Raw genomic sequence first — 10,738 nt, 5'->3', positions numbered from 1 at the left:
CATGATTTGCATGTGACATCACCACATACACAGGACACCGGCACAACCCAGCAGTCAGTTGGGAGAGGAGGGTCTCATGGGCCTGTTCCCAGGGATGAGGACACTGGCCACTACGGATTCCAATTTGGGATGCCCTCATCCTGTCTCTGCCACCCTCCTGGGTGGGGCTTCAGTCAAGGCACTTCCCCCCTTCCCAGGCCTCATGTTTCTCAATGGCATTGAGAGGGCTGATCCACATCAGGGATGTGGCAATCACTGTCATTCAAGCACCAAAAGCACTGCAAGGGCAGTAACAGCTAGGAAAGGCTGTGCCATGAAGGATTCTGAAGCTGGGGTTGTGCAGAGAGGGAAGGAGTGCTGGAGCTTTACATAAGGTCTATCCTGGTTCTGCAACCAACTGATTTTGGCCACCTATAAGCCTCTCTGGATTCTGTACAATTAAAGGATGTGAGGATTTGTTCTGCACCAGTCGGGAGCAGAGGGCATGCTCAGGAAGCTGATAGCAGTTCCAAGCAAGGAGAGAGGCCAAGCTGAATTAGCTGAACCTGGTCAGCACACAGGAGCATGAGGCCCAGGACATAGGTGTCCTTGCAGATGGGACAATTTATCAAAGCACTGCTCAGGCTCATACGCCCTATACTTAAACCCTGTTGGTTATGAGATGCGTTCCCCAAGTCATAAAAGGGACCCTGGGAGACATAACACAGTGCTCTGCGTATTCTCAGGGGGCTGTGAGGATTCCCTGAACTCATGATTTGCATTAGCTAATGAAATATTCCGTCCAAGGGCTGGGGCCTCACCCACCTGCTCCCTTTGGTCCATCATGGGCTCAGGGTCCAGGCCCTCACTACTTGGGGCCGAGGTAGGAAACGGCCTTTCCTGTTTTCTCCAGGGTCTCCAGCAGAATGTCCACGCTGTGCTCAGAGTTGATGCAGACCTTCTTGTTGGGCAGGTCAATGTCAAACTCAACTCCTGCAGGAAAAGGAAGTAGGGTGTGTGGGGAGGAAGCAGAGACCCTCCCAGTTGGGGCAAGAAAGAATGCTGGCTCCAGAATTCTTATTCACAACCACCTTCCCCTTTCCTCCATGCCAGATATCAGCACATTCTTCCTATAAAGGGCCAAAGTCATGTTTTAGGCATTCTGGGGCCAAATGTACTCAGCTACATATTCTTCTCTCTGTGTGTATTGCTTTTACACCCCTTTAAAAATGTTAAAAACCATTCCCAGCGGTACAAAAAAAGAATGTGGGCTAGATTTGGCCCATAGACTATAGTTTGCCAACCCCTGCTTGAGACTGGGGCTTCTTTTAAGTTTTCTCTTCTTTTTAATTTCAAAAGTAACAATACACACCATTGGGGGAAAAAAAAAAGCAAACATTGCTGAATAAAACTGGAAAGTGGAAGGCCCCCTACTCTCTCCTATCTCCAGAAGTCACTATGAACAGCACAGCATCTACCCAGTCTTTCTCTCAGACAGACAAGTGAAAAGTAATTGTTGTGTGATAATAGAGCAAAATTCGAAGCAGCAACCTCAGTGTCCCTCAGCAGGGGATCGAGTAGATGTATGGGACGTCCACACTGCGGATTATCACACAATGCTACAGTAAACATACTTGAACACATCCTATAAAACTTGTGAAAATAGTTCTATACCATGAATTTACAGAATGGAAATTGTGAGCAACCGATGGGCACATTTTAAATGTTGATATTATAAAACCACCCTAAAGGGCTATGTCAATTTCAAGCTTTTCCCTCCCCACAGACCAGTACATGGGAATAGCTAGAGATGCCATCTTGTGGAGACGATGGGATCCAGAGGGAGAGGCCATGATAGGTTCTAGGCCTGGCTTCATCACTGACTTGCTGGATGACCACAAGCCTGCCCAAAATGGGCCTCAGTTTCCCCATCTGTACATGAAGGAATTGGGGGTGGTCAGCACCTGTGATCTATCCGGTTCACACAGGCCATTAGCTGTGATTCCTCAGGCTCAGCACTGCTCATCTAAGGCCCCAACTCAGAAAGCCCTTCTGACCCACCTCAAAAGGCTACCCAAGTAGGGACAGTGGTAAAAGATGGGGCCATCTATCCAAGGTCAAAGGGAGATTCCCCAAACATCAAAGAGCCTTAAAAAGCCCACAGTACAGAATGTCTGAATTTGTACCTAACAGATACTGAGGGAGAAAAAAAAAACATAATGTGTCCTTACACACTGGATTTTTGTCTTTTGGTTCAGAAGTTTCTCCCTCCTTGGCACTTGATGGGATGAGCACCAGGTGTTATATACTATATGTTGGCAAATCAAACTCCAATAAAAAAAATACAAAAAAAAAAATAGGAAAAGAAAAAGAAGTGTCTCCCTCCGCTTTGGAATAAATATTTTGGCGGCATCATAAACCTGGAAGAAACTCTAGGATCATCTAACCCAGTGGGTTTTAAACTGTGTTGCTTACAGCCCAGACTCCTGGTCGGGTGTTCTCAAGTCATCAAGAGTGAAAGCAGGCCCACCTGCACTCCTCACTTCATCCAGAATGTGCCACTTCATATTGGAGGGGCCCCTGAGCAGTTTTCGTCTTACGGTATCCACGTATCCACGGCAGAAGCTAACATAGGCTGACACGCCCATACCACAGCTGGGGAAATAGGCCCCAGGGAGAAGAGGCTGCAGTCACACGGCAAGCCAGCAGCCAGGTTTTCCCCGCTGCTTCAGACTTTCAAATTAAGATTATGATTTCCATGACTAGAAACCAGCCATTGACTCACTTTGGGCAAGTCACTTCCCCTCCTGGGCTCTGGTGTCAACACTCCCATTCCACAGACGGAAAGGCCAGCTCAGAGATTGAAGTGCTAATGAGATCAAGTCCATGTGGAAGGCCTTTGAAATCTGGGTATTATCTAGGGTTGTTTTTCTTCTTTAAAGATTTTATTTCTAGAAAGAAAGAAAGAAAGAAAGAAAGAAAGAAAGAAAGAGAGAAAGAAAGGAAGGAAGGAAGGAAGGAAGGAAGGAAGGAAGGAAGGAAGGAAGGAAGGAAGGGAGAAAAAAAAGAAAAAAGAAAAGAAAAGAAAAGAAAAGAAAAGAAAAGAAAAGAAAAGAAAAGAAAAGAAAAGAAAAGAAAGAAAGAAAGAAAGAAAGAAAGAAAGAAAGAAAAGGGGGGGTAGGCCAGGTGGCTCAGCGGTTTAACACCGCTTTCAGCCCAGGGCCTGATCCTGAAGACCTGGAATCAAGTCCCACGTCAGGCTCCCTGCATGGAGCGTGCTTCTCCCTCTGCCTGTGTCTCTGCCTCTCTCTCTGGGGCTCTCATGAATAAATAAATAAAATCTTTATTTTATTTATTTTTTTAAGATTTTATTTATTCATCAGGGAGAGAGAGGCAGAGACACAGGCAGAGGGAGAAGCAGGCTCCCTGCGGGGAACCCAATGTGGGGCTTGATCCCAGCACCCTGGGATCATAACCTGAGCCAAAGGCAAACACTCAACCACTGAGCCACCCAGGTGCCCCCTATCTAGGTTTTTTTTTTTTTTTTAAGATTTTATTTATTTATTCATGAGAGACACACAGAAAGAGAGGGGCAGAGACACAGGCAGAGGGAAAAGCAGGCTCCACACCATGCTGGGAGCCCGATGTGGGACTCAATCCTGGGACTCTAGGATCATGCCCTGGGCCAAAGGCAGGCGCTAAACCGCTGAGCCACCCAGGGATCCCCGCTATCTAGGGTTTTAAAAGTGAAAATCTTAGCACTATCAGAACACTGGTCATATCTCAGTCATTACCTCTCGGAAACCCAGGGCCAGACCTCAGTCTCCCCAGCTGAGAACCAAGGGGGCTGGATGAGAATAATGATTTTCTAAATATGTCCAGAAGAGGTGCTTTAGGAGTTTTGCACATGACTCGAGTCAAAGTTTATTTCTTAAAATATTACAATTTTCTAAATGTTAATAGAAAATGACACTCAAATGTAGCATATGCAAAATTATCACACTGAAGATCACCAACACATTAACTAGTGCTGCCAGGACTCTGAGCTAGACTGTGGCAAATCCCAGCTCTGCCACTTACTGTGTGATCTCAGCTAAGTTGCTTAACCTCTCTGAACTTCAGTTCCTCTTGCTGAGGATGGAGATAGTCCAAGAAGCAACCTAAATGGCTGTGGTGAGGAACAGATGATGTGGTTCACAGAAACCACACCAGGCAGAGTAAAGGGCACATGCTAAGTACTCAATATATATTTTTTTAAGATTTTATTTATTTATTCATAAGAGACACAGAGAAGAGAGGCAGAGACACAGGCAGAGAGAGAAGCAGGCTCCTCATAGGGAGCCTGATGTGGGACTTGATCCCGGACCCTGGGATCACACCCTGAGCAGAAGGCAGACACTCAACCACCAAGCCACCCAGGAATCCCCTACTCAATACATTTTAGTTTTACTGTTATTAGCAGCTTTAACTCAAGCTTCTCCTGATCCATGTCTGCAAGTATTTGAACATGATTTAAGTGCCTCGGCCTCCCCAACCTCACCCCTAACCGAGGGCCACTCACTCACCTCCCAGCTTGTTGAGCACCCGACTGACCGCGTTAGAGCATCCTTCACAGGTCATGTCCACAGAGAACTCGTGCTTCTAAAATAAACAAAGGGGACCATAAGCAAGTCCTTCAGCATGACACACACACTCCACCAGCATGCAGGCCCACCTAGAGGCCAAGACAGAAAGCAGAGACAGGGCAAGATCTGGCTGTCATCAGACTCACCAGTAGCTTCTTTCTGAGCCCCACTCTCTTAAACTGGAAAGTGGAGTTAAGTAAGGGTTTCTCCATCTCACAGGTTGTATTGAATGAGATAATCCCAGGACACCTGGGTGGCTCAGTAGTTGAGCATCTGCCTTCAGCTCAGGGCGTGATCCTGGAGTCCCAGGATCAAGCCCCATAATGGGCTCCCCGTGGGGAGCCTGCTTCTTTCTCCCTTTGCCTGTGTCTCTGCCTGTCTGTCTCTCATGAATAAATATTTAAAAATAAATAAATCAATAATAAAAATAAAATGTTGGTGTCTAGTCTGACCTTCAAAATCTTGATTCTTGAGCTACAGGGTTTGTCTCAAGACCACTGATAACTGTGATTTGAGTAGGCCCATGGACTCTGAGCAATGCTGATCTGGTGGTCTTATTTATGCATCAGAAGATCATCTTATGCATTAGAATCATCCAGGAACTTGAGAAAACTACAAGTTCTGATCCACAAGTCTGGGCTGGAGTGTCTATTATGGCTAATAAGTTTCTCTGGCATTCTGATACACAGAGATCACTGTTCTCATCCACATGCTGTCAGAGGCAGCACCCGAGTCCTGGGACGAGAAGGGATGTGCCAGGTCTCCCAGCGGGGTGGAGGCTGGGCCAGTAAGGGAACCCAGACTCCTGGACTCTTCGTACAGGCTCAACATCCTATAGTGTCCAAGGGCCTTAAGGCAAGCTTTGTTGAATTCACTGCTGCGACCCGATACTTGAACAGCGCCTGGCACAGAGTGGGTGCTTACTACATTTTGTTGAGTGAAGAGATGATTGACACAACTGGTTGAGGAACTCTGGGTCCTTCCTTTGCTTTCAGACAAAGGTTTCTATACCAATACATCTATTTTAAAATCTCTGGGGGGATCCCTGGGTGGCGCAGCGGTTTGGCGCCTGCCTTTGGCCCAGGGCGTGATCCCGGAGACCCGGGATCGAATCCCACATCGGGCTCCCGGTGCATGGAGCCTGCTTCTCCCTCTGCCTGTGTCTCTGCCTCCCTCTCTCTCTCTCTGTAACTATCATAAAAAAAAAAAAAAAAAAAAAAAAAAAATAAAATCTCTGGGGCAGCCCCAGTGGCGCAGCGGTTTGGCACCGCCTGCAGCCTGAGGTGTGATCCTGGGGTCCCAGGATCGAGTCCCACATCAGGCTCCCTGCATGGAGCCTGCTTCTCCCTCTGCCTGTGTCTCTGCCTCTTTCTCTCTGTGTCTATGAATAAATAAATAAAATCTTTAAAGAAATAAAATAAAATAAAATAAAATAAATAAAATAAAATCTCTGGAAATAAGACCGGCCTCAGTTCCCAACTCTGGCAAGCTGTATGACCATGAGTAAGTTATTCAACCCCTCTTTGCCTTGGTTTCTACATCTGCAAAACGGGGACGAGAGTCCTTTCTCTAGGTTAGTGAGTGGGATGAACATTGTAAGTATGGGAGCCAGCATGCAAGATGGCCCCAGTGACCTCTACCTCCTGATTTATGCCCTTAGGAAATCCCATTCCACAATGTCTCAGGGTTGCTCTGTGTGTCCAGTAGAATATGGCTTAAATTACATCATGTGACTTCTAAGGCCAGGTCACGAAAGACACTGTGGATTTTTCCTGGAATGGCAGAGTTGAGTAATTGTAAGGGACCACATGGTTCATGAAGCCTCAAGCACTTAAAGTATTTACCTGACCCTTTAAGAAAAAGTGTGGTGACTCCTGCTCTAGAATAACCAGCAGACAATCCAGATTTGTCAACAGTTTGCACCTGCATATACCCATCCAAAGCTTTTTTTTAAAGATTTTATTTATTTATTCATGAGACACAGAGAGAGAGAGGCAGGGACATAACAGAGAAAGAAGCAGGCTCCTCGTAGGGAGCCCGATGTGGGACTCGATCCCAGGGCCCTGGGATCATGCGCCCTGAGCCCAAGGCAGACGCTAAACTGCTGAGCCACCCAGGCGTCCCAACCCACCCAAAGCTTTAGAGGGTTTGTAAGACCAATATAAGGCCTAAATCTATTGTGTCTGAGTGCACCTCTGTGCCAAATGCTCAGATATGGTATTTTAAATTAGTTCTCACTTGGCTTGGAAAGGGAGCTCGAGACCCTATTTTACTCCAAAGGAAATTGAAGTTCCCAGGGGTTCACTGAGCTGCTCACAGTTATGGAGCGAGTCTGTGCTGAGGATATGAACCCAGGCCTTCCTGGCTCGAGGGACATTTTGCTAGTTGTGGAGCAGCCAACAGCACTGCCAGCTGCCACCCTGCGACCCTGACTCTCAGCAGGAGCTCTGGGAGTGGGACAGCTTGTGAAGAAATGCAAGTTTATGCTGCCCAAGAACCTAAGTCAACAGAATATGTGAAGCTTTCTGCCGCTGCCTACAGAGAGCGGGTCTCCTTTCATCCTCCATAGTACAGAGGTCAGAAACCAGGAAGCGGCGTCTGGGTGGCAAAAGTTACAATTCTGTGCTCTTCCCCTCAGACTTGCACAAGTCAATTTGAGGGTGGTAGAAAATCTACTTCATGGATAGAGTAACCCATTCTTTACAGAGAATCCCAATCCCCTGTTGCCTCAGCCCCTCATAGCCTCAGACTGGTCTGTCACCTCTAAGACATGTCCTTTAAAGCCATGAAAAAGTCCAGTAAACTGCAATTCTTTAATAGAATCTCAGAACTGGAAGGGCAGAAATGCAGTGGGGTGGCTGTCCAGCCCCCTCCCAGAGAAGGAATTCTCAAATATCCCGGATATTTAATCTTTGACACAATGTCAGTCGGGTTTACTAATACTAATATTTGAATGTGGACTACATGCCAGATATTGTTCTAAACACTTTGTGTGCATTACCTGGTTTAATCACCACAAGGTTCCCATGAGATGGGTGTTATTATCCCTTGACACACAAGGGTTTGAGATTCAGAGGTTAGGGCACTCACTCAGGGTGACACAGCTAGTGAGGAGCCAGGGCCTATACTGAAAATGTCTCCGAAGCCTAAACTTTTAACCACTGTGGTCCTTGTTAAAATGGGATTAACACCTGCCTGCCTGTAGTTCTACACACTTGTCTTTGGTCTACACGAGAGCTAACATTTCTTGCGAACTAGCAACATCAGTGACTATATGCTACATATTTTACTGGCATTCTTCCAGATAATACTAACAATAGTCCTTTGAGATCACAGCTTTTATCCCCATTTTACAGATGATGAAATCAAGGCACAGAGAGATAAAGCAGCTTGCCCAAGGTCACCCAGCTGGCAAGCAAGGGCACAGATTTTTTCAAAGAGGCCTCTGAGATTCCAAGTTTTTGTCTGAGAAACCTCTCGGGTGACACACTGACCAGTTTTGACCACGGCCCTTGACTAATACCCTCCTTTCTTCAGTTGCTCATCTTGTGATATGGTGCCAAGTACCCTCTTCATTCTGACCATCTGCTCTGGAGGGTCTCTAGCTTGTCAATAGAGTGATCCTCAAGCTGGCCTTTGCTTCACTGCCACCCTCTACAAACACCTGGTGACTATCTCAGTCCCAGGGTGATTAATGTTGTCCTCTTAACATTGCCACAGGCAGATTTGCTCAAGGAGGAGGGCCGATTCTGTTAGGTTCTTTGTCCATACTTGTGTTGTCTGAGGATTTGTCTCAAGGCACCTGGCAAGCCCCAAGGGAAAGGACACCTGAGATGGTTGTGGGTTGGCCCAGGGGGCCACTGGCTTACGTGTCAGCTCCCCAAAGCTAGGCTGCTAAGACACAGGGCATCTGTGGAACACCTCTGGGTATCCCCTTGAATCAGAGCCATAAACTAGGCACTCTGGGGGAAATCGCTCAACACCACATGACCCCAACTAGGATCTACAGGATATACTTGGCATCACAGCTTACTTTCAATCCGGTATAACGACTTTTGTCTGGCATTTATTTCCCAAGTGGTCAGGCCAGAAGAGACTGGGAGCCTGAAGATAAGGGGCTTAATCCTAGCCCTACTCAGTGCCTCAAGGAGACCATGAGTAAGTTACTGGGCTTTTTCCTTTCTTATCTGCAAAAGTCCTGAATTTCTTATCTACAAAATGAGGTCCTGAGCAACCATGTATGTGCATTAAGCCTGAGTGAGCGGCAAAGGCGCCTAAGACCTACTCATTCCTCCCCAAACTCTGTCTTTGAGCAACTGGCAAGTGTGAGCAGGTCCCTTAACCTCCCATGGGCTCATAGGTTCAGGGTCGGAAAGTGATCGGTAGGAAAGGTTAAAAGCACTGTCTCCATTCAGCGTCGCCCAGGGCTGAAGTGAAAATGGGCCAGAGTAGGCAAGAGGAAGGAAAGGAAACCACGGGTCTCTGAAAACGTGCCCCATCCAGGCGGCGACAGCCACCCCACCCCTCCCCCACTCCCCGCTTCTGGCCGGCTCAGCCGACAGGGGCAACAGGGGCAACAGGGGCAAGCGGGGGGAAGGCGCAGGGACTGGCCGTCCCAGTTCCAGTTCGCCACAGGCTCGCTCCCCGGATGAGCTCAGCGACTCGGCCCTTCGCTGGGCCTCAGTTTCCCTCGTCTGTGCTGGGAAGGGCTGGGCTTGTAACCACTGGAGGCCCTGCCGCTCCGATGTCCGGAGGCCTGACTCCTACATCAAGCCCCTTTCGCATCTGGAGGGATTTTCTGGAGGGTCGCGGAAGCCGGGAGTAGACGGGGAGGGAGGGAGCGGGAAGAGAGGCAAGAGCTCCGGCTGCGGCCTGGGCCCGTGAAGAGCGACGTGCGGCCGATGCGCGGTGCAGCCGGGGCGCAGGCGGGGGCCGCGTCTGCGGGGTCGGGAGCGGGCACTCACCGGCATGGCTGTGGATGGCGGGCGGCGGCGGCGGCGGCGAAGCTTCGGCCGGCTCCGAGCGCTGGCGCGGCTGTGTTTCCGGGGCTGGGCGCGGGGGAGGGCCGCCCCCTCCCGCCAGGCCCCGCCCCGCCCCGCCCGCCAGGCCCCGCCCCGCCCGCCAGGCCCCGCCCCGCCCGCCAGGCCCCGCCCCGCCCGCCAGGCCCCGCCCCCGCCCCCGCGGGCGGAGAGCCACCTGACTGCCGCTGGCGGCCGCGCCTCCTTTCCCGCGGTAGGGGCCGGGGACTCCCCGCTCGTCCGCCCCGCGCTGGGCCGGCCTCCAAGGCCTACAGGCCATTTTTAGACCACCTGCTTCGTGCCAGGCGAGTATTAGAGGCTGGGAATGCCAGCCCCACCCCCACCCCCCGCAGTGAAGACGACAGACTCCGCCCCTCCCTAAAGGGACAATCCCATTTATTGATGTAAGTGAGTCCCAGCCTTGAGCCAGCACGGTGCTAGGTAGCCAAGATGCACTAGTGAAAAAGACCTCGCCTCCTAGGGAGCCAAGGAAGCAGGCGGTGAAAACGCTGTGTTAGAGGGGCTGTATCGTGGGAGCCGAGGAAGGGTCTCTAACAGACTGGAGTGTGTTGGGGCTTCGGGAAGAAGTAATCTGAGTCAAGGGTGGAGAGCACACGTTCATCTGGTGAAGATGAGCTACTGGGGAAGGAGGGAGGCAGAGGGAACAGCAAGACGGAAGATGAGAGTGGGCTTGAGAGGCAGGCACAGAGAGAGGTGGAGGAGGATATGAGATCCACAGCCTTGGGTGAAGACAGATGAAGGACACTTACAGAGACAGCCATGCGGAGACTCGGAACTTCAGACACACACACACACACACACACCCCTCTCCATACACACGAGCTTGGGGTGAGGGGGCTCTCCCCTTGGAACATCCAAGGAACCTGCCGGAGGGGTCCGGTCTGAGTAGTTTCAAAGATGTCCCTCATCAACAGAACTGCTTGGACATCTTATTAACAACCCAGACTTCTAGGCTTCACCCTAGATTCACTGCCCCTTATTCTCCAGGTATACTTTTAGTCCCCCTCCTCTGCTTGGTTTGGGGAACCACTGGTTGAGGAAAACTATAGTCTTATTACATGAAACTTCTTTAAGAAAGTGTGCTCAGGGATCCCT

General features: G+C 49.6%; 1 protein-coding gene across 1 annotated transcript; it reads right to left on the bottom strand.

The window, feature by feature from the left end:
• Nucleotides 1-695: 695 nt before the first annotated feature.
• Nucleotides 696-9,609, bottom strand: ATOX1 (antioxidant 1 copper chaperone). Its single transcript, NM_001003119.1, is given in 3 exon segments — nucleotides 696-972; nucleotides 4,545-4,620; nucleotides 9,569-9,609. Coding segments are annotated over 3 exon segments (207 nt in total). The 5' UTR covers nucleotides 9,575-9,609; the 3' UTR covers nucleotides 696-847.
• Nucleotides 9,610-10,738: the final 1,129 nt, after the last annotated feature.

The sequence above is a fragment of the Canis lupus genome, chromosome 4 (genome assembly GCF_011100685.1).
Source record: "Canis lupus familiaris isolate Mischka breed German Shepherd chromosome 4, alternate assembly UU_Cfam_GSD_1.0, whole genome shotgun sequence".
In the NCBI taxonomy this organism is placed as follows: Eukaryota; Metazoa; Chordata; class Mammalia; order Carnivora; family Canidae; genus Canis; species Canis lupus.
This window is presented reverse-complemented; position numbering and strand designations above follow the sequence as displayed.